This window comes from Apteryx rowi, unplaced genomic scaffold (genome assembly GCF_003343035.1).
Source record: "Apteryx rowi isolate R43461 unplaced genomic scaffold, aptRow1 scaffold_404, whole genome shotgun sequence".
Classification (NCBI taxonomy): Eukaryota; Metazoa; Chordata; class Aves; order Apterygiformes; family Apterygidae; genus Apteryx; species Apteryx rowi.
This window is the reverse complement of record NW_020450572.1, coordinates 111,329-136,794: the sequence shown is the minus strand read 5'-3', so window position 1 is coordinate 136,794 and position 25,466 is coordinate 111,329. Positions and strand designations below refer to the sequence as shown.

Below are 25,466 nucleotides of genomic sequence, written 5' to 3'. Positions count from 1 at the left end.
TGTATCCTCTGCTACTCTGCCATTACCCTGATCAAACACAGCTTTCCATAAAAATCCTTGAAGCCAGCCAGGATACTTTTTTGACGAGTTCACACACTTCATACACTTCATGTGTGAAGACAGTGCTATGTCCTCATGCTTCTCATTACTTCTCTGCAAATCTTTTGAACTTGACTAAATTCCTCTAGAAAGCTACATACTCGGTCCCCAACTACAGTGATGTCAATCGTAGATGGTTCATGGAAACATACTTGCAGAAAATGGCAGATTGGAGCTTGCTGTAGGTACACTCCAGGCAGATAGGATCTCACCTGTCCACACACTGTATCAACCTGGAGTAACCTGGACGCAACCTAATATTCCTGTCTCAAGCAGTTTCACTTCAAGTTCTGTGTTGCAATGACTACAGCTAGCCAATTCCTAACCGTGTGTGACAGGTACCTGCAAAAGGCCACATAAATATACTTTAAACAAGACTACCAAAGCAAACAAGGGCTACAGTCACAGTGTCATGACAAAGCAGAGGAGATGTAATGAAAGTACCTGACAACCAGGCTCTTCAATACAACTCTAAGTTAATTACTCAGTGCATAAGTACTCCCGTGAACACTGGGACCTCTCCCAGCCCCACACGTGAGGGAGAAGGTTTCTGGGGTTTCCCACCCTCTGAGCAACCATGACAACATAACAGATCTAAATGTTTTACACTTATAAACACACACACACACACACACACACACTTATATAGACCCACATGCTCATGTACTGAAACTTAGGTTAGGAAAGCCCCATCAGAACCTACATGCTATACAGAGGAGCTCAGTATGATGAACTGTATTATAATACAGCCACATGAGATGATTTAAGTAACTTTTTCCAGGTGCCAGATATCTCCCATTATGTTTGGATAAAATCTGGAATATCTTACTGCTTGTTGAGCTTTTAATCCTTCCTCCTCAGAGTACGTCAGAAATGATAACTGTGGCAGACACTAAACTTCGTACCTTTATTTTCTCTGTAATATCAAAATCCACAAACTACAGTTCTACTTGTGGTTTCTCTCTCCTGAACTGCCCTTCCTATCCTTTCATTCCCCACAGTCCTCCTCACCTCCCCCAACATTTTGACACAGGGGAGTTTTAAAAAGAAATCAGAATGCAGTATATTGCACAGAAGGCAGATTTATTTTAGCATAGATATATAAGAAGAAACACTGAAAAAAATATAGAGCTCTGAGCTCTATTAGTTATCTCAGCTTTCATCCAAGTTGAGATATTTACTTCATAACATCTCCAGTCAAATAATTAAGAGCAGCGTTAAGGCACCATAGCACATGTGCAGAACAAAAACTGCCGAACCCCAATGATTTTGCATGACATTTTATAGTTGATCTGTGGGTGCCCAAAGACATTACTGCAAAACATACTCTATTTAGGAATATGTGTCACATGCAATGCAGCTCTTTCATGAAACTATCCATACAAATATTACTTCTTCAAAGGAAATAGTAACTTATCAGAATAAAGGGGATATTGATCTGGCAAATGGCAATAATATCTTCTTAATCTTTCACCCTTCATTTCTGTCACCATAACATACACCCAAAAATACATTTTCTGAAGTTTTTTTTTCCTCTTTTTATTTGGTATAATCAACAAAATGCTTACTGTATTATCAACAAAAACAAGGCACCAAATTCTGAAAAGATAGAAAAAGGTCTGACAAAAAAAAAATTCAGACCATCGGATAATCTAAAATATCTTCAGTGCATGAAAAAATATTTAAAGGTCCTGAAAGGATAAAAAAAGATGATTTCTGGAATGAACAACATATAATAAACAATACATCAAAAGAATGAACAATTACTGATTTGATGCAACTGTGAAAAAACAAAGTAACAGAGACTAAAAATGTTACATAAGGAGGCCAAAATATACCGAAAGCAACCTAAAACCTCTCACAATCCTTCTACAAGTTTTCTAATTATAAACAAAGTAGATACAGGACACTTATTTCAACCACATCTGAAATTACATACTGCATTGCAAATTTATGTGGTGCCTAAGTTTATTAAAGACTGTTGCTGTCTGGGTTTAAAACTATCTTATATAATAATCTTCATGTGATCCTGCAGTCTCCATGAATTTCTCAGTATTTTCACACAGGTGTCCTCGCAGATCACAAATCCCGCCCTTTCTTCCCACCCTTCTCTCTCCCCCCTTTCTCACCATCAGAAATTCTAACAGCTTAGCTGGTGATATCTAAACCTGAAAGAACTAAAAAGAGAGAGAATTAATCTTAAAAAAAAAAAAAAAAACAGTAAAATAATGAAATGTAACTGCTTTTGAATTATTTGTGTAGCTCTACAAAAAAGTTAATTATAAAGTACATCAAAACAGTATCCAACGGTGTGACCAAAAATACACTGCAAACAATTTTCTTGACTAAAGGATATCCTATAGATGATGAGTAAAAGAAAACTTGGCTAATAATGAAAAAAAAATAACGGGGGTGGGGGAACAGACATTAAGGAACAACAAGAAATCCTCTCATTTCAGGACAGAGGGGGGTGGGGAAGAGCCCTCTTTCCAGGCCCATCCCCAGCAACTTTCCACTGCAAACTCTGGACTAGCTTCATCATCCATTAATAAGAGATATATGGTTAGCCTGTGACTTTTATCAGTTAAGCTTTTCTTGAAAAATGTTTTTGGACTCTTTCAGGCTCTTTCACGCAGATACAATCAAGAAACATTTCTAAAATGATTATGATAAAACATTTAGGACTACACATTCATAGGGAAGTTCATAATGAAATCTTTTCTGTATGAGGCAACCCGAAGAAATTTCTTTTTTTTTTTTCCCCTCAGAGGTCAAAACATTCTTGTCAGCCCCCTGATGCTTACATTCTTGTAACTGGTCTTGTCTGAAATTATCTCTGCAAGGTTAAGACTCTTGGGATACACACAGGAAGCAGGTATGTGTTAGAAGCTGCGTAAAATATCAGCACATTGCGTACGAACAGAAATTGTTTTCAACAAGTCAAGTACAGATCGCACATTTTACTATCATCCAAGCTCTTGAAATGGAACTGCAAAACAATCAAATAGAGTTCCCATTTGTTTTAACTGCAGATAATATTATGAGCCATTCTGAAGTCCTCTACACCTACAAATACAAACATACATATATATAAAAATTGTTTATATCTCACCCTGCACTCTCTGAAAATGGCTGGAAAATGATTTATTAAATCATCTATCGCTTCTTCTAATAACAAGCCATCAGAATACAAGCCAGAAAAAATAACTGAAGTCACAAAACATTCTGAACTACTTAACAAGGGAAGCGTACAAACAATACAAGCTATTACAACAGATGGTTAATTAATTAATAAACAATCCCAACACTCAATTAACAGAAATCTTTAGGCTGACTCTCCAAGGGTACATGAAAAGTAAGGATAGACAAATGCTCTTTTTAACCAATGTATTTTAAAAATAAATCATAATATTGTTTCTGAAAAAAACTACTCCAACTGCCAAACACCCTGGTGAGAACACTGCACTCGCACAACTTCAGCTGGAGTTGGGCTTCACAGAACAACATGGACAATCTCCCTGGGCCCCTCCAACTGGATCTCTCCTCCACATGTGAGCAGAATACATTTCTTTAAGTTCATTCTTCCACACTTTATTTCCCCCGCCTTTCTCTTCCCACTCGCCCTCCCCCAAATGGGAGATGATGTAACAGAATTTTTTAGAATATACTTACATTCCCTATAAAATGTAAAGAACACAGAAAATGCTGGGTTTTAAATGCTGGTATATACATTATATTTATGTCTTCCCAGACTGAGCTCTCCCTATTTGAAATAAGGGATTATGCACACTTTTAGGGTAAACAACCACTTAAAACCACACAAATGTTAGCTGTGAGCATACGTGCTTTCCTACACTTGTGACTTAGTCATGAGCTCCAGATTATTGCATATGACACTATACCAATGCTAACTGTTTTTCACATCACTCCAGAATTCCCTGCTGCTATTCATTTACTGTCCTACTGCTTCACATGGACTTAAAGATAACACTCACAGCTGTATTAATTGAAATTTCCCTGTCTTGCATAAGAACATTAGCTAACAGAATATTGAAAGGAACTTTAAGCAATTTGGCATTTATGGAAATAAGAAACAACCTGAGAACATCTTTTCTAGTAAAAGTTCAAAGCCTGTGCAGCAGCTTTCAAGTGGTTATGATTCTCTCAGTACTCATATATATTCAAATATCTAGGCTTACATAATAAAAATTGAAGTAACAGATAATCAAAAAACTCTAAAATGTGACAACTGATCTGCCATTTCCACAAACAGCATGAAGATTTATTTCCACTTAAATTTATAATAAATTGTACACATAGGTGAACGCTTCCATAGGACCTAATTAATAAAGCAAAAAGTAATTGCAGGTACATACTCCAAACTTATAAGAAAATTAACCTATTTTAGAAATTCAATCATTTACAATGACATGCTAAAAAAAAAAAAAAAAAGGCATATACAGACCTTCCAGTAGTCAGATTGTAAACTGTAGTACCTCTGGTATGCAGATAATGCTGTAGAAAAGAGAAATGAGTGTTGAATTTCTGTTTTGTTGCTTTTTTTTTTTTTTTTTAAAGAAAAGACAACCTTAAGAAAACCTTAAGAGTCAGTCAGAATGTACAGCATTAAAATGATAAATGGTTTAATAAAAGTAACATTGCCACAATAAGTACACTACTGTGGGTAATGCATTCCTTAAGATTATAATTTTGTTTTATGAAATGTCAACGCAAAAGAATATTTATTATTAATCATACAAATGTAAATCAAGCAATATTTTAAAGAAAACTTATAACAAAAAGAATCATTTGAAATTTGGGGATTTTTTTCTGGACAAAGCTGCTGTAAGATTTAAAAGTTTAATCATGTAGCTCATTTACAATGCTCCCTGATGTCCTGTAATTTTTAAAGAACGGGTGCAGAGGGACACATACAGAGAAATCAGTTTCACATGCCCTTTCATTCAGTAACTAGAGAAACAAAAGCAAGTGGAAAAAACTTATATTTTATTCAACATGTAATAAGACCAAAACTGACATGAAAAACATCTCCAGAACACCACCTTTATAGAACATTAGCACTACTTAGCAATGAAGTTCTCAAATCGCTAGTCCCTCATCCCTCTTTCCCACTAAAAATTCTTGTTGACACATCTTGCCTTTGGCTAACAGGCATATGGTGGCATCAGACTGGAATGCAAACAGGCCTTATGTTCTTATAAGAACATTGCACTAAGCATCATCAAAAAATGGAGTATTGTAGAAAATGATTCATTGCAGTACCATCAAGAATTTGATTTTTCAAGTGTTTGTTTCTTAAGATTTATGAATGTTATCTACATACTGTATGTTTTCCAAACATCAAAAAAACCTCTCTGATTTGAAGAATTACAAACACCAAACAAATGCCAACAGGTTAAGAGAGCAAAAACAGTATGTACTTTACGTGCAAGTCCATTTCCTGCAAGTACCATCACAAAACCACGCCCCTAAGTATCCTTCAATACCTGTCCTCCATACTCATTTCTGTAACTTAACAAAAGAACTGTCTTAAATTTAAGCAAAGTGAGAACAAAAAAACGCATACTGGCAAGACATACAGAGCTTGTTCTTCCAAAGAATATAGCTCAGGATGCACCCAGATCTCTTCAATTGCTTTTGGTTACACTCTGTATCCTAGTGATTTTCAATCTTTGCTGATGTCTAGATCCCTAAACATTTTCCATTAGACACACAAAATTATGCATGTCAGTACACATAAGTAGGCTAATAAACAAGCTTGGCCATTAAGGGTAATCCACACACCACCCATTTGGAGCAGGGAGAAATTCACTGATTTACCACTTAACAAAATATTCAAAGCTAAAGCAAATACTGTTTGCTTGTCTGAACTTAATACCAAAGCACTGGGGCCTACAGCTCTTTTGCCCATCTTCTTGAGTTTTGGCTCTTGGTCAGGATTGTTCTTAAAATGTATGTTTAACATCAGTTAGATACAAGAATTTAAGTTGCTGGTTCTTTATGACTACCTTGAAGTTTTTCTGCGAGTAACATTTCCCATCAGGTTATCCCCATGACCGTCCCATTGGTGGGGGGGAATTAGCCCCCTCACTGAAGAGGCCTTCCCCCCCTCCCTGCGTTCCTGGCCACTCACGTCCCCACAGCACCGACAGGCCCCAAGGCATCCACCTGTGCGCTGATCTGTCTACAGATATGCACAACCACAAATTTTTAAATAACTGATATACGCTGAATTGTGCCGATACGGTGCCCCTCACCACTGTGATTACTTTTAAAGTCAGCTTCTAATTTTAGTGGCCTAAACTGCGATTCACTTAGATCCCCAGAGTAGAAAAATATGTATGAGAATATTCATCATCCTTACATTATCAACATGCATCATCTGTAAACGTCTACATGAAACTAAGCCGAATAAAATCATTTAAAAATCTAGTCACAATCAGGCTGAACATTTCACACCTTAAGAATAACTTTTTTTCTTCCCACTCCCCAATTTGATACAAACACAAATTTATCACTAAAGTCTAAGAATATTTCAGTCACATTCTGTAATTTTGTTATATCGTATGTTCACCAGAAAGCAGAATAACGCCCTACCCCAAATATTCCTTCCAAATTCACTTTCTCCCAGGTATCATTAACAGCTTTATGACAGAAAAGCTATTTGAACATGGGAATGACTTTGCCTTCCCAAACAGGAGAAACACACACACACTCGTATGCACAGGGGCACACAAAAACAAAGTATGTCACAGCTAAATAAAAGAAAGAAAATTATTTCACTCAAGCAGTACCTATTCAAATTTGAAGGTTAAAACATATTTCAAAACCTTAAGTCAACAGCACCATATTACACAAGATTTAGGAAACTAAAAAATTATTGTAACCCATTATTTTATAAAGTAACTAAGTCAGTCTATTATATAGGGGATAGGGATGAAATTAAAAGATGAAAAGAATGTTAAATTCAATGCTAAGGCCTTATATTGACGGAATGAAAACAAGAACCTTCTTAGTGTAGTAGTTAAACATACAGGAATACTCACACAGTCATACTCAGTAGACAGAGCTAAAATATAAATTTCCCTATAGCAGTTAAGGTACTGCTAGTAAGTTTACAAAATGTCAATTATTTAAAAAAATTACAAGAATAGAGAAGCAACAGAAGACTGAAAGACAGAAAAGCTTTACTGTCATTCTGTGACCAAAATCACTTCTTATTCAAATATAGCAAAAAGGAAAGGTGTATCCTTTATTCGTGTTCCTAACTCTAGGCGAGCCAGCGCACGCATGGCCTCCTTTCCCAGCCAAACAGAGACAAAGGAACAGAGCTAAGAAGCACTGGAAAAAGGGAGAGAAGAGACCTAAGGGTATTCACTGTGTTCAGATCTGATAAAGCACATGTCAGGGGAGGAGGAAAATTAGGAGATACAGGAAAATAGGCTCCACTAACACCTCTGGCTCATAAAGCAACTTGCCTAGAGAAGTTCTAGCACCTCCATTTAATATGGTTGGAAGAGCTTGTAGATTAAAGAAAGGAGTCTTTGCTCCATGATATTCCATCAGGTTTCCCTAGAGTACTGACATTTGCAAATAATTTCCTTTTCTACCTCTCCCATTTCTCAAAAAAATTTAGCAGTTTCCCAAAGAAACAGGCTCACACTACCACTGAAACAAGTACATACACCATACCTGGAAAGCATGAACTGCTGAAGCACATTTCATAGATACAGAATAAGAAGAGAAGACCTTCATCGTAAGGAAGGTCACATTATTCTTCTTGAGGAAAGAACACACTACAGTCCTCCTCTTAAATGTCTGAAGTTCCCAATGACACTTCTGGGTTCAGCAACCCAGGTTCTATAGCTCCATGCTTTCCTTCTAGGATAACAATGCAGCGGCTGGTAGCAGCAGAATACTTAATTCCTGAAAGTCTAATACTAAAACTCTCAGTATTGTGCTGAAAATGCAGAATAACAATGAATCACGGAGAGGTCCGTTACACCTGCGAACAGGAACCGCTTGCCCCTTTCCTCCTCAAAAAAAGTTAGACAACTAGAAAACGTTATTCATGCACAATTACAGGTATTTAACAAATGCTCAATATATAGTTGCCTGTGAAAGTTTATTTCTGCCTGTTATACATCTACATTAAGCATTCGCTCCACAAGCGCTCAAGGTTTGCTGTAAAGGACTGAAGGAACAGACAGAAAAAACGGGGGGTGGGTGGGGGGGGGAAGGGATTCAACAGAGTACTCTTTTGTTAGGGCCCATATGAAATATTCCTATTCAAGCATGTTCATAAGAAGAATCTTGCACTTAAAAACAGGCTCGAAATGAAATTCTGAAAGCAAGATTTTTGAAAATCTAGTAAAGAAAAAAAAAAAGCCTAGTAGTTTAAAACAGCAAAACATGAACCATAAACCTGGACCTTATCACACTAGTTTCTACTCCCTGAGTGGGTCACTGGTGAGCACCCCGCTAACAGATATCAAACATGCATCCTGTGTCTATAGTATTGAAACAGAACGTTTTATCTAAAAAAGCATATTATGGAACTACAAGCAACTTTTTCCCTAAATTAAAGCTCATTTAAGTTTATCACTACTGGAAATTAGCACAAACCCCTAGAACTACAAAATTTATTCTAAATTAAGAAGAAAAAAAAAAAAGTAAATCTGCTGAACAAATAAACAAGTTACACAAGTTCCTATACGAAACATAGCCCATGCTTGATCACTGCTATGCTCCTTACAGGATGACATACTCTGATTTATTAGAAAGTGAAAAGACAATCACATGAATACTGCATTAGTAACTTTTTTTTGAAAAAACATTAAAGGATGCACTGTCATTTGCACCTTTATTTTTCATCCAAGACTGGTCATTCCCAGGTGAGACAATTTTTGTTAGAAAGATTTCTATGAACTATTGCCCCTCTTTCAAAACAGTTGTCAACTCCTGTTGACATGAACAACCTCTTTTCAGTTAAGCTGTCTTTTTTTAAACAAACCCATATTCTAATGGTTTCCAGGGAGAATTAAACCAAGCTGCCTACAGGGAAAGCAGTGGTTCTTTTAAATAATTAACACATAAGCAAGGCAATGCTCTCTGTTAGGTTTTGAGAAATGCTTATACACTTTTAAAAAGTGAGGGAATTCTCATCTAAAACATATTATGAAGGTTAAAAATCAGAAATTAAAATATCTGAAATCTTTAAATAAAACCATTTTTTCAGGTATTACAATTTTCACAAACCATGTGAATAATATGAATAATGGAAATTTAGAGAAAAGATTGAAAAAAAAATCCAAATTTATTACTACAAAGAAGTTAAATCAAGCATCTCAGCATTTCTGCCATGTCCTACTTACAGTGAGCCTTAAAAATCCATTTAAACTAATCTAGGGCTATGGAATACCATAATGAAATGAGTGCTTCGAAATCACTCTTAGACACAGCTGAATTTTGCAGACAATCTTCTATTGGGAACTTATTATTTAGCTTTTCACGTTTAGAAGTTAGCCACTGAAACTCCTAAGCCTATGGAATCGTTTTGTTGGAGGTCAAACATATAGAAGTGTCTTTTTTCAGCATGCAAATAACTCCTGAGCATCTTACAGTATGCACATTTAGGAAGAAGAGGATTCAGTATCAACATTAGAGAAATTTTCCTTCTTTCACTGCCAATTAGATCGTATACCTAACAGGATCTAGTCAACCACAGAAAAATCTCTTAAAAGTCACAAAGCAGAGAGACTCCGTTCAGACATCTAAACAATACTGAAGAAAGGACTCATGATTCTTACAAAAGGAGCTTGCAGTGACCTCCGTGTCTCCAGCCTTCTGCCCAGGACTTCATCACTTATCAAATAAGTTCTGGCTAACACTCTTCCAATCAAGAAAGATCTCTCTCTCCAAAACCTGGCAATTTACATTATTTCCCAACAAACAACCCTTATGCTGCAACTCTTGGAAACACTACAACCTACTGAGTGGCAGACACAGCATTTACCATCCTACCCCAAATAATGGCTTGATTTGACCCAAAGGTGCCCACCGCTTGTCAGATCATTCAGAGTCAGCTATGTCATTTGATGAGAATACAAGAGTGTTTACCTAAAATAGTTCCAAAAAGAAAAACAATCTTTTCACCACCGTAAAGAACTAAAATTATCCTGGGCAGTAAGGAACCTCCTTAACTGTTCCAGAATACAAGCCAGTTTAGGAATCTATCTTATAAACCTCTGCCACCTAATGCAGAGGTGACTCTCGGTGAGTTCATACAGTTACGTTCTGCTGGTTTCTTTTATTGAAGAAGGTTTTGCAGCCACCAGGACAGACCACTTTGCAAAACCTACTATATCTTTAATACAAGACAGAATGATCTGGCCTTGATTATTTGCTCTGTAAGACTCCACTTCCTCTGAGTCATGATACAGAGGATACCATTTCCTTATTTCCTCCTGTTTAAGATTCCTTGACTTCACGTAAAGAATATGAAAGATACTTTCATATAATTACCATGTATGTGGTTTCAGCATCTTCTTATTTGTTTGTTTTAATCTACTTAATATATGAGAAAATGGTAAAACTTTACAAGTTACATATTTGTTTCAATACTGAGTAGACAGTCTCACTCATCACGTCCAGAGTCTAAATCCATTACCTAAACAAACAAATGAAAAGAGGTGAAAATGGGGAGCAAAGCATTGACTGAATGACATCCCTCTATTTGTCATTTTTAGCATATACAATCACAAATCCCATAGTCACAAAAGGACAGCTTTTATGACCTACTCTAACAGACCTGTTTTATGACACCTGAAAATTTAGGAAGCCTTTTAAACAGATGCAAACATGGAGCAGTTTGAATATTTTAGTGCTTAAGTAACAAAAATGTGAACTAGATACTGACACCATCTAGTGGCATCTTGCATGGCTAAATGTGACCACCACAGATTTTTGGCTTGCTAAACTTCTGTTTCATTTCAAACTTAAACTGTAGTAGGAAAGGTAAGGGCAAACTTGAATCTGATGACATACCCCAAGAAGAAAAGAACTATAAAATCAACTCACAACCCCATGTTCTTCTCTATAAATAAGTACTTGCTTTCTTAAATAGAAATTTCTCTTTTTTAATGTTAATTTTTAAACAAGCAAAGCGCATTTCTTAGTGCCTATCTAGTCAGAAGAGGAATGGAAAGGTAGAAAATTAGGTGAAGAATCGCACAAGGGAAGCAAGGAAGGGGGCACAAGCATTGTTTTGAATTTGACAACTTATTTAGGAAAAATAAGTATTGGTTAAACACCTGGAGACATTTGTAGATTATGCAAACAGCTTAAGCAGTTCAGGTTTTATCCATATTGATGTCTTAACCTAGCAAATTGAATACTGCTAGGCTAGGGGATTAGCCAAAAATATAAAAGATTGAGTAGATTCCAAGGTTGGGTCAACGATTGGAAAAAAAAAAAAAGAAAAGAAAAAGAAAAGTGCAGAACTTAGAGCAGCAAAATACAGCTCAGGTCTTCTGTTCCAAGGCCTCAGGGGAGAGGCTGCTCTCGGTTTCCTCTAGAGCTTTGTGCTGAAAGTACCAAGACGACATATGATCAGAGGAGGCTAAAGCATGTCTTCTGAAGACTGAAGGCAGACACTCAAAAGCAACACAATCATACATTTAAGAAAGAACAAATAAAATTACTCAGAAAGCTATTAACAAGTACACATCCACATCTGGAAATATAATGCAGCAGCAAACTGGTGGGAAGGTCACTGTCCCATAGTCACATCCAACAATGAGCTGCACAGGAGACTAAGTGGCATTAAACATGCAAGAGAGACACTAATTAATCATGACAGGGAGTTCACTATTAAAGAAATCCTTTAGATAATAAACTACTTTCAGTCACTTAATCCTGTTACTCTAGGAAAGATCTTAAAATACTGAGTGTATCAGTGAAAGAACACAACAATCGCGTGATGCTAAAAAATCCTTCAAAGAACATACTCCTCAAAATGGCTTTTGACAGTTAGGAGTGTATTTAAAACCCTGTCCAAAATAAAAAATTTCAGACAACCATTCAAAAAACATGGTCTAGTTGTATTCTATAATAAAAATCCTCAATTGCCAAAAAAAAATATTTTAAAGAGAACATTTTAATTTTTTAAGCTTAGGAGAACATTCTTACTACCTTCTACAGGAATTTCATGCAATAATTTAAACTGCCTGAAATTTAACAACAGCAACCTGAAGATGAAACAAACAACTCTAAATAGAAACAACATAATTTCAGGCAATTCCTAACAATTATGGAGGGGAAAAAAAAAAAAAACTTAAACAAAGATCACACTGTTATTTGAAACACAGTCATCTCTTCCTTAATTCATTCAGATGCTGTTATACTTGAAACCAGTTCTAGTTCTTCCAGGACTCATCAGTAAAAGACAGCCCAGCAGCAATCAGCACAATCCTATCTATGCTGGAAATATGGTCTCTTACATTTTATAAAATGATGTCTGCTACACTATACCTCAGAATGCAACTCACTGAAATGGTTCCTAATGATAATACTTTCCCTGAAAGCCCTGAAAGTTTAAGACATTAACCACTGTAAAAAAAATTTCTGCACAACTTGAATTGTAAGTACAAAGGTACACATAAACACTGTTGGATTTGGGGGGGGGCAGGGGGAGTCTTACAACTATGTAACTTTACACAAGAACAGTCTAAAACTGTTTATATTTTAGTTTTAGGCAATATCTTAGTCAGTGAGCACCATAAGAAATACTTTTTTTCCCTCAAATTTTTGCCTAACAATCACTAAGAAAATGACCTTGAACTAGTAAACAGTTTCTTCTAAATTAAAGCATTTTTCTATTAGTGCTTTTGATTACAATGCAGTCACAACCTACATACAAAACGTAAGTATGATTATTAAAACTATAATAATGTAGTACATCAAAAAATGTGATCACCACTTGAGTAAAACAATAATAAAAATAGTTCCAGTGGAGTACTTATTATACGTTGGTAACTGTGATTTGAACACTTGTATGTTTTTCACAATTAATTCATAAACTGCATTATCTTCTTCCAGGCATTTTGCTTAGAGCATAGCAATTCAAGGTGGCCAAAGATAAAATTATGCCTCCTATTGTGCAATTGCTAGGAGTCCTCCAGGTCACAGGTTGGGACACAGGCAATATAAATGCTCCTTCTACAAAACAGATACAATGATCCCTAAAGAAAATACAGATGTCTTCAGAGTCCATGAGCTCAAACAGCATTAAACTAGAACCAAAATTTCAAAGATCATTCTCTGCACTCCTTATGGAAACCAGGGTCATGGAAAAAGAAAAAAACATCTTAATCAAATTACTGATGTAGCATTCATTTCTTCTGCCAGCAAGATAAGTTTAGCAAAACCCTGGCCCTCCAAAGGAATGAAGTAACATATAAAGATGATAGGTATCTGCCATAAAGTCTTAGCTGGATTCACAATTCTGCCAGTGTCCAAAAGCCTACATGACCTACATGCTTCCATCAACCCAGATCATGCCAAAAGCCTGTATCAACCTCCTCTGGCAAAACCTGAGGCTGAGGTTTCACATTCTGGGCAATGCGTCACTTTTTTGTGCCCAGTTATTTTTCAGTTGGTTCAGCTCCCCAGACAGCTGCACATTCAGCTGTTTGGGAAACAAAGCAGAGAGCAGCAACAAGCAGATGGGGGAATGCCACTCACCAAAGACATACCCAGGGAACAATAGTTTTGGAAGCCTCTGAAATAATCAATCTGCTGATGAATAACTGTCTTATATTAAAAAAAAAAAAAAAAAAAAAAAANAAAAAAGAAGACATCAGATTAGGCCTAAGAAAATGCTCTGGAGGAACAGAAGAGTTTTCACCGGGGGCAGGGAATGTTCTCATTTTGGGAACACCTGAAGCCAAGTTCTGACCAGTAATAGTCCAAGGGATAAAAGCAGGGCACAGAAACCACTCTGAAACGTGCTTGCTAAACTGAATCAATCTACCTTGGTTATAATCTCCTGAATGCAAATCAGTAACTCACAGTATTTCAGAATCTGCAAAAAGATTGGCATCTTCCTTAATACCGTCTCCTAAGAGTAGCAGAGTGAAACTAACAAGGCAAGTCAATTTCACAGCTGCAGAGAAAACTCTTAAGGTAACAAGGGCAATTCAAACACATCTAATTTTTCCCAAAATGCAAGCTGCAGACCAACTTCAGATATTTTAAAGGCCAAGAAAAAACATCATGATACTCTAGTCTGACCTTACATATAATATAGAGAAAAAGAACCTTATCTAATAATTTCTGAAGTAAATTCACCACTTTTGTTCGAGACCAGTATTTTTTTTCAGAATATAGTAAATTTTGACAGACTGCAAGCAACAAAACATACTGCATTTCTAGAAAAATTACTATAATATTTAATAGACTTCAGTTAAAAATAAATATGCCTTACTTAAGTCTAAATCCATCTAGTGTCAGCTATCAACTTATTCCAAATTCAAAGATAGTCTGCTCCTACCTGATATTCTCCTTGCACATGCAGCGAGGATTGTATATGCCTAGTTACTTCCAATAATATCATGTATTAATCTTTTTCAGGGCTCCTCTTTTCAAGGCTATTAGTCCTTGTCTTATATAGAAATGACCTACAGTCTTTGTTACTAGGTTTATGAGAAGGTAAGAACTACATGAAAATACTAACACTCAAAGAGTATACCTAACTGAATAATCCAAGTTCGTCTATGCATTTGTGAAAAAAAGTTAATGGAGACAGATCAAACTGAAAGAAAATATGAACATGCAGCTGTTAACATATCTCTGTCAACCTAGCATTGCTTAATCTTCATCAACAATCAGACTTTTGCAATCAATTAACAGTTTTGTTCTACTTGGCACAAACTGTATTGCATAATTTTTTAAACAAAGAACACTTGTATCACATTTGCCTGTAATAAAAATATACCTTTATACCTTATATATAAGGCTGTACATATAAGGGCTTCCAAGAAAAAAAAAATGTTGCTTAGCATTAGTCATGCTACTATCTTCTGATATTGTATTAATTACATCCTACGTCAATTTCTCCATGACTTTGTCCAAGACTAATTTCAGATCAGACAGATTATAGTTTCCAAGATCATCCTGCTTCGGCACCTTACATTTCTGGAACTTCTAGAACTTTAAAATTTGCTAAAACAAACATTAGAGAGACAAAAAAGTGTTTGAATTCCCTTTACTTTTCATGCCCTAAAGATTTAAAAAAATTAATTACAGTTGTAATTAATATATTTGCTAACTAAGGATAACAGAATTTATAGAATGAAATAAAACTTATTCATACTTTAAACTGAGAATGGAATGCACCAGCATTCTATTTCTTTCATATTAAAGGGGTGAAATAATTGCTGAATACTTGAGTCTTTTTGTATTATGGATAATACTTTTACTATCCTTGCTTCTGGACTTGAATAATTGCTTTGAACAAGAATATTTGTCCCTCATTAAAAAAAAAAAAAAAAAAGAAAAATTTAAACTTGCCTTAGATGCTACTGTATTTCCTATCAATTCAAACTCCTTCAGTATTAGTTTCTTCCTTACCCCATTTGTCTGTATGTCCAGATGCACCTAACTTCTCATTCTTCATTACTAAGCTTTCTCACTTTTTAATTGAGACAACATCTTTCATGATTGTGAATTTTAGAGGCAGCTAAGAAAACATTTTAATTCAAAGTTTTTAATGTTTAAATATTTCTTCTCACACAGTTCAGCTCATGCTTCTTTATAGTTCTGGAAAACTGGTACTTTCAACCATCGGCTGTATTTTTATGTTGTTGGGTTTTTTTTAATTATATGCATTGTACAAAGTAGGCTCTCCATCAGTAAACCTTGCCTCTGATTCATAGCCATGCCTTGTCCTGTCACTCTTAGCTGTTATTAACAGCAGAATTAACACAGTTCAGCCCACAATCCCACACTATCCTTGCAAATAAAATATATCCAATAAGCCATAGTGCAGTCACATCATACCAAGCTGCATTACACTAATCAGAACAACAACAGCAGAAGTTGTTTGCAGAGGGGATGGTAGACATTTATGGAGAAACACATGGGATCAGACTATTATTCATGAAATTCCATACAAACATATTGCCATGTTCCCTTCAGCTTTTTCCATGTCTTTGGAAACAGAAACACTAGTAGTTACATGATGTCACACAAGCTGCCTCATATGTAAGTATAAGTTGTAGGTACCTAAAATGTAGCTTCAAGTTGGCCTGCTAAGGTCCCTAAGCTCTCCACATAGTCAACAGAAAGAGGCAGGTGTCTTAGGTGGACATCATCTATCACTCAAAGCCTAAATTTACATACTGAATTTAGACTACTGGAAATTCCTCCCTAGTAATGTTAAATCCAAATGTTTCCCACCTAAACAATAAAGATGAGAAAAGTTCCCACAAACCCTATCTCATACTGGTTTATGTTATGCATGACAAACAAGCAGACCCATACACACACTGTTATGAAAGGGTCCACATACAGCCCAAATTACTAAACACTGCTTTTAAGCCACCATCAGTTATGTATGGATGCAAACACTGCATCAGTCCATCTTATTTCCCTTCTTCCACTTCTTGAGATAACTTGTAAAACAGTATGTTTGTGCGTTTGGAGAAAGAGGGGGTGGGCGGAAAGGGGGCTGGTTGGTTTTCTTAAATAATCATCAGATAGAGCTGCATTCATGTTAAAATTGAGAAGTGACAACAATGAAAAAAGACATCCCATGAAAGGACTAAATATTCTGATCTGCTCTAATTATCTATGTAGAATAAGATCCAAAGAGACTTTTTACCCATCGATACCTTCCACAATCACTGGAAGGGAGGAAGCTGTCAGAGACTGAACCTGACACTCAATGAGACACAAAAGGGAAATGACAGGAGCTGAAGATCTAGCCCTATTTCTCAAAAAGCATCACTGTAAGAGCATATTTGGGAAGCTACACCACTACCAAAACTGCAGTCTATTGGCCAATATGCAACAAAGCACAATAGTACATAAAGGTCTATGTTCACTGACTGCAATGATGGCTAAAAGCATTCAGAAAATTTCAAAAAGAAAAAAAAAAAAAAAAAATCAATGAAACAGAGATCTTAAAGGCAAAAAAAACAAAAAACCAGCCCACTCCTCCATCTTGTATCCAAAACAGAACTTAAAGCACATTTTTCTAAGTGCGTAATTCTGTTCTTGAATTAACACTTTCAGCCTTGTTTTAGCTGTTAAGATTTAGGACAAACAAGGAAGCATGAGCTCAGCCTGAGAGAGGCTATATAATTCCATGCACCTGTGTCTCCACAGTAGTATTAACTTTTGCAGTTCCCATTTTTCCTCCTCCACCTCCCAAATGATTCCTTCAGAGGTATGGGTACAACTGTTTGTAGGGAAATGAAGCAGAAAAAGAAATACAGCAAACAGTTTTGCACTATTGTATAAGCTGAATAAGCTTCATACTTGTACCTGAACCAGTGAAATGTTTTGGCTTTTTCTTTTTAATTAAAGAAATCATCAAAAAGTTAAGTACAACTGTTTTTGTAAAGATAACATCATTCTTATTCTGTTACTTTGAACTATAGTACAAACCAAGAGAAAACAGTGAGTTATTATCCACATGCATTTGATTCTATAGTGTCATGTTCAGCAAATGACAGCCCCCAAAGACATTTATTAGAAGCACTAAAACAACAACAACAACAAAATCTTACCTTTTGGATAATCTTCCAATAAGAGGTTGAAGTGACCTAACTGACAAAAGAAATCAGACTCGACCTTTCCTTCAGCTTTCAATATTAGCGATTCATAGCAGCGAACAGCCTGCAAAAGAGAAATATAATGTTTTCAAATTATTATATTTAACCGAAGAAAATAATACATTTTCTAAAAAATGTAAGTCTTTTACCAAACTTTCTCGTTATTTTGCAAGGCAAGAAGTCTACACACACTCATTAACCAGTCATCAGGATTCCTTTCCAAACAACAAGACAGAGAATTCCATGTTGCAAGTTCACTGATTCTAATACAAATTGAAAACAAATAAAAACAAAAAGTTTTCTCTTGTTTGTTTGTGAATTCCAGAAGCATTTGATTTCCCAAACAGAAAACAAACTTCTATAACACATTATAATTTGTTAATTTAAAAATCAAATTACAAAAAGGGTTTTTATTCATTCTTTCCAATCTGCAAGAAAAAACTGCTTTAAGTAATTAAAGCATTATTCTGTATTTACATTTATTTTTTTCCTAAAGGACATTTTGTTATACCAATGATTTCAGTATTTTTTGCTAAGCAGAAGAATATACTACCTTGACATGTTTAAGCAATTTCTATAGCTTAGCATAATTTCCCAAGATCTGATTCTTTTTACATATCTCTATCATGTCATAAAATGCACTGTTTACTACCTTACACTCGCTACCCAGTCACTGTAGACTAATTAAAGCTAAAGTTAGAAACCTTAATCCAATTAGAAATGAATTTTACTTTGAGGAAAGCTGCCCTAAAACTTGGTAAGCAGCACACTTAACATCAAAATATGTTCTGCACTGCAAACAGACATTTCTAGTAATCTGAATTGATAGCTTCTCTCCACCATGATGGTCAAAATCTTTAACAATCTATACTCTTGTCTTATGACCCTATTTACAGGCTTGGTAAACAAAACAACAACAACAAAAACTGTCTCACAACTTTTCCAGATTCTGATCAGTTTCTCAATTTTGAATAAATCATAAAAAAAAAAAAGAGCCATTAAAGTGAAGTAGTTGACTAAACTCAAATGGAAGGGAAGGTGCTTTGCACCAGCAGAAGACTGTTGTCCTCAAAAGCTGGTTAAAATTACAATGAATTCTAATTCCAGCTGGTTAATCGTGACTTTCACCAATTCATGGTTTAACTATGTTTAGAATGTAGTTGCAATTATGAACTGCTTGATTTTAAGGTACTATTAGTAATTAAAGACCTTAAGATTAAATTAAAAATGATGAGCTCTGTAGGTCATTTTGTTTAACTGGAAATTCAGAGGAAGGGAAAAACATTTAAAAATCCCTTCTGCAATAGCTAAGTCTAAATACCATATTAGTAATTTTGTCCAGTTACTTCATGTATGTTTATAATAATCATCAAAATAAAGAATGCCAACAATGAAATAAGGAAATGTTCTGAAATAGTTAATAATAATAAAAAAAACTACAGAGAATACAAATTACTGACCTAATCCGTATTTTAATTTGCCATTTTTACCCTGCTACACTAGTTTTAAAGTTATTTTTAAAAATGGCAAGGCATAAAATAGGCCTTGCTGTACTCAACAGAAACAAGCAATGTATGTGACCAGATGAGCGGTTCTCAGTCTGTATCACAAATTTCAGATGTACTATATATTTGTTCACCTACTTCCGAGTCCAGAACAACCTTCTTTTACAGCTATTTTCAGAAACAGAAGTTTTGATGGATAAAAACAAAGCTATGCTGTAAGCACAGCTGCAGCAAAATGGATAACATCTATATTAAATTTGTATTAGGTCTATGTGTGGTATTAAAACAATTTAATAAGACCATTAAAATTATATATTTCAAACTGTAGATGTTTGTCCATATTTTTTAACTTATATTGAGAGGTGTATTTGCCTTTACAGCAAAAAAATGCTGCTTAAGATAGATGAACCTCCTTGCTTTTGGTAGCCTGCAACAGCAGAATTTTTCATCCATGCCACAAGTTTTGCTTCAGTAAACTGCACTGAAAAGACTAGAATTTTGCTGGCAGTTAATCAAAGCTACTACTCCTTTAATTTTATTCCCACCACTATCAGACATCCTGAAGTCAGTCAACTCTCAAACTAAAAAATTATACCCCTGGAACCAGAACCAAAGCACAAGTCAAAAGTGAATTTCTTAGAAGAAATTCTTTAGTTACTACATGAGTTTGAACAAATTCTCCACATCCAGGTTCATATGTGGAACTTATTCCCTTATCTGCAGATGTCTTAACGTGTAATCTTTTTCTTTGTGCCTTGCTTCCTCTCCCACTTTTTGGTGTCATCTCTGGATTTGTACAAATCTAACACAAATTCATGCTGCTTCCTCTAGCATTACTGTCATAGATGTAATTTGCAGATAGGCCTTCCATTTTCTGGTAATATGAATACCTGCTCTATCTGCCGAAGAGAATATTCACACCATGACATTTTCTGAAATGAACATATTGTCTTCTACAGTTCAGTCACTGCTTACAGCATGCAGAAACTGCTAACACAATGGGTAGCTTATAAAATCTGCTGGACAGGAATTTCAGGGAGTTTGTTTCCTTAACTAGATGATTACAGGTATTTGAAGGGGAAAACTGACTTTTTGAACAAATAAAACATGCTCTTTCTATACAGGAAGTTGAAGGAAATTATAAATCATATGCACTTAAACAACTAAGTATCTCAGGACCTTTAATGTTCCCCCCACCCATTTGAAAGTAAAACCTCACTAAAAGATATATCAGTAGTGTCTGAAGCACTACACAAAGTAGGCATACAAAAAGCTAAGACCAACCCTTTCACACAACTCCAATCAATTCTCAGCAAGGTAGATTTTCCCTTTGTTTTTAGAATACACTCTGAAGGTACAAGCTAAGCCATCTTACTAACACTAATACCAGCACAAGGAAAGGACCACAGCTGCAAGCAGAACTTCCCTTTCTCTAACCATTACAGCAAGTTAGCTCCACTATCAAGGTATGGTCTCAGCTGATCTCTAAACTATTTGCGACATTATTAGAAAAACACTTACCTAAATTCAAACTGATATTGTGAAGGTTATTCCATAGGAATTTTCAAAATTCTACTAGCACATACTAAAAACATAAAATAGAAACCAAAAGCAAGAGCATCCTCTTGCTTTACATCCTCAGCAGGAACACCAAAGTCAACCTCTTTGAGTCTCTGGAGGATTAAATACAACAGTCAATACAAGACTTGTCTTCTTCCTAGTAGCCAGAGTAGCTCAGTTTTGGTCGAGAAACTTTCCTCTCATCAAACCCCTCGACAAATATCTTTAAAGAACTGCTTTTGTTAATTGAAGCAAATGATGCAGAGCATTTTGAAAATTGAGGTTACAACTATATGTATCTGTATACGGCTTCTTTGAATGAATACTCAAATACTCAAAAGATCTCATCTCAGTGGATCTATAACTGCAAGGGACATCGATGGCACCATTTGTGCAACCAATTTAAACCAACGTGACGTACTACGATTCTAAGGAAGTTAAAAAAACCCTCATACTTCTGAGTATTATTATTTCTCTATATTGTATGGATTTTTTAAGTGCACTCAATGGAGCCTTGTATTGCCTAGTATTGACAAATTAACAAGAAAGAAAAAGACCCTGAAATGAAAAGGAAAATTGCTACAGAACATAGTACACTTCCTTCTCTTTGTTCAAGGCTGCATGAAGATAAAAGGGAAACCTGAAGAATTTAAGAACTTGGCAAAATAATCACCAGCAGCTGCTTTGCAGTGTGGCAACTAGAGCAGAAGCAGGAAACAAATAAGGGAATGGCTGCAGGAAAAGAAGTTACAATTTATATGATACAAAAAAATACCTGTGCTGTCTGCCACCTGCTTGATTAAAAGCAAACTCAAGCAACACACCATAGTCAACACTTCTAACAAGTCAGTTATAAAACCCCCTTCATGACATCATAGCCAGTTACCATGGAAATTCTGATTTCACAAATTCAACAATCAATGGTTACAGCAAGTTAATAAAATATAGTGAAGGAGAAAAACAGCTTAAAGTATCTGTCAACTCGGAAAAAGCCTGCAGAATACTTCTGAGTGTCCACAAAAAAAAAAAAAAAACTTAAATTTCATTAGCATCTACAAAAATGTTCCACCAAATCCCCCATATGTTCATTGTTTATTGTTGCAAAGGAAAAAGGAAAGGAACTGGAATAATGTTTCCTTCTTCTGTGACAAGAACATTTCATGAATTTTCTATTATTAAACATACATTTTCTCAGAGGGGGGAAAAAAAAAAAACACGCAAACTCCATGAAGCAAATGCCAGTTTGGGCTATTATTAGCATGATTTCCTGTCAAGGGAATGCCATATAAGAAAAAAATCCATCAGATAAAAACAGAATTCTAAATATTCTATGCAGAAGCCATTGATACGTATTACAGTTCTATTTCATAAAGGAGAAGGTAGGACTATGTTATTTATGCCTCAGCAATATGGAGAAAAAATATCACCACCACTTTGGTCACATTTATTACTTGTATTTTATAGCATACCTCCAAATTAGCGGTAAACAATTTTATTTAAAAAATGGAAAAAGTTAACACTGTAATAAAAAGTTAACACTGTAACACTTCTTTACATCTGACAAGCATAACTAACTAGGAAGAAAGGAGGACTAAATAGCCAAGCATGACAAAGTGTTAATAATTAAGACTTTAATACATTAATGATATGAAAATGGAGGAGTGCACCGAAACTGCAAAATTTTTACTTAAGACACAGGGGACACAGGGAAATCATATATATGACCACAGAAAACCAAAGAACTAGTAATATAAATAGGCAGCACGACAACAGCTGGGTAGTAATGTACAGTGAAAGAAATCATTTGAATTCATACTTTTTACTGGGTTCCACATTAATTGTTTATTCAAGAAAAAGGTAGTGTTTTAATGCAAACAATATAGTATAAAATGACAAATCCAAAGTCCCAAGATGTTCCTCGAACCTTAAAGATTAGAAAACACCAAGTACGTATATAAGCTTTCAACCAGAAAAGCAAAAAAGTTCAGTTCTTGTTTATTTTTTCTTGCTTCTGTAAAAAGATATAATCTGAACAAACAGGGTTTGCAGGTGGGTATTGAGAACTGGAAGCATGAGAAGAATTCCATGTGAGAAAAAAAGAAAAAAAAAGAAAAAACAGAGACCAGTGGACTGGTGTCCATTTATAAATGGAATACTACACTGATGCTTAGAAACAAAGTGTTGATTAACTCTTAAGGAATATTTTATTCTTCTGAAAAAGAAAATACTTATGTAGACAGTGCTGAAAACTGAAGTGATGATCACATAACAATCCACTGCCACTGAATCTGAGGGATATTTACAGACTAGACAAGCAAGAAATCTATTTATGTGCTGGCCCCAATCTCCCCCTCTCAGTATCAAAAGAGGATATTCCATAAGGCTTCTCCATTCCCTTCTTCTCCACCCACTCACGCTCCACACAGTTCACCAAAGGTGCATCTGATTTCTAAATAACAACAGCCACCAACCTAAGAACCTCTTGATTTAGTTATAGTTCCTGCCCTGCAACAACAAAAGTTTGAATAAGGCTACCTTCAGCTGAGCAAGAAGAACAAAGACTAGCCCAAATTCTTCAAAAGTTGCACTATTTTTCCCCCCATCAATGACTGACTAGAAAAATACCACCTCTTGAGCTGCAGATGACTTAAAAGAATGTCTCATTTTTCTTTTACAAAGAAAAGCATACAACATATATTTGATGAAAGGTAACCTATACTAATTCAGCAGAGACTCTCTCCTATTATACATGCATGGCAAAATACTCCTACCTTCCCTTACTTTCTTACTCAGTATCAATTCCCAACACTGCTTACATAACTTCTTTATATGCTCTCTGTCTTTATTTAAAATGCAGTATGAGCTTCACAGAGTTTTTCTCTCTTCTTAATACAATTTTGCTCATCTTGTATTACATATTTGGGGTGTATTATGTGATAGCCTCAAGAAGAATTTAAGAGATGCTGGACACAAACATGCTCATGCCCCAAACAGCTTAGGCCTCACGGGGCTGGGGGGAAGCTGGGTTCTTTGGAAACTTTCTTTCTGCAAAATTTCTACAGGGTATTTGAATGTCAAAAAATTACTGCAATCCACTAATACTATTTAAGATCATCATGTCCTTACCATGGACAGAAAGTAGTTTGAACAATGGGAACAGATTCTCTTCATGCATAATTTCTCATGAATTGTATCATCAACTTCAGCCAGTCAATTTTCCCGTGACTACTGCTTCATGAAATGGGCCACAAGAAGACTAAACATTGCAAGCAGGATAGAAGAGCAAGCAGTTCTTGATGCATATTGTGCATATCTTCATGATTCCAAATACGATGACTTAAAAAAAAAAAAAAAGCCACTACTGCAATCTACCTTAGCCATAATTTGCAGATATATTTGTTACAGATATCAGCTTCAGTATAATATGGAGAGTAGCAGACAGAAAGGAGGTGAATCAGCCCAGCGCATAAGAAAGATCAAGGTTGGAGAACTTATGAGTGAAAGCTAACAAGGAAACTATCTGAAAGGTAAACAGCACAAATGAAACATGTTCTAAAGACTGGAGTAAGAGAAGCACACTATCACCATAAGGAACAAGCAATTAAAAAACAACAACAACAACAACAAAAAAACCCTTAAATATACCAAGGAGAAACAGTATCACTAAAACAAATGCTACAACAAGAGATGGGGAACAGGGGATACTAGTAGCTTAGAAATAATTCTTCCTGAAGCCAAACATCATTGAAAAATGAGGGATAATGCTTCATAAAAAGAACAGAACTTCTGAACAGAATACAAAACATAACATATGCAAATCAATGATAAATGGAGAAAGTGACATTTTACCAAAGGGAAAAAAAACAACCTGTCAGCACTGAATTGAAAACACTTAAAATAAATTGTAAGACATTCTTTGAGTGTTTGCTGAGAGACAGGTGTAAATTCAATAGTGCAGGCTTCTCAAAGAAAATATGGGAAGTTCAGTCATTTTTAAGCTAGACTGTCCATAACCAATTACATTTTGATGAAACATTGGTTAACCAGAGCTAATATAGTAAATCATTCTGCATTAATTCTGAGATCATCTTTAGGCTGCAAACCCCTGTTAGTTTTCTCACTACAGTAGCACATACATACACACAAATATATAAATATATATATATGTATTTACATATTTATGTATACTCACACATTATATAGGTAATTAAAACACATTCTAAACTGTCAGTGAACAGACTGCTCTCTATTCTGTCCTAGAAAAATGTTTCATTATGAGGAGACACAGAAGGTCTTATAAATTTTGTGTGAAGTTTCATCCTTCCAAATACTGCATAATTCTTCTATTTTTAAGAGTGTATATATACACTTTTTTTTTTTAAGCACTAGACTTCTCAATGGATGAGTATTTTGGCTATTTTTTCCTCAGAGAGTATAGGAAGAT

General features: G+C 35.3%; 1 protein-coding gene across 8 annotated transcripts in view; it reads right to left on the bottom strand.

Annotated features, from left to right (window-relative positions):
* KDM6A (lysine demethylase 6A) overlaps positions 1 to 25,466 on the bottom strand; it is a 158,393-nt gene that overhangs the window by 107,876 nt on the left and 25,051 nt on the right. For all 8 annotated transcript variants that reach the window (XR_003255152.1, XR_003255153.1, XR_003255154.1 and 5 more), the window contains exons 3-4: positions 17,913 to 18,021; positions 4,565 to 4,614 (exon numbers count right to left, since the gene is read on the bottom strand). Coding sequence is in view for 4 of the 8 variants with exons in the window: in XM_026075463.1 (XP_025931248.1) it covers positions 4,565 to 4,614; positions 17,913 to 18,021 (159 nt within the window). In the remaining 4 variants the exon portion in view is untranslated. The remainder of the gene's footprint in view (positions 1 to 4,564; positions 4,615 to 17,912; positions 18,022 to 25,466) is intronic.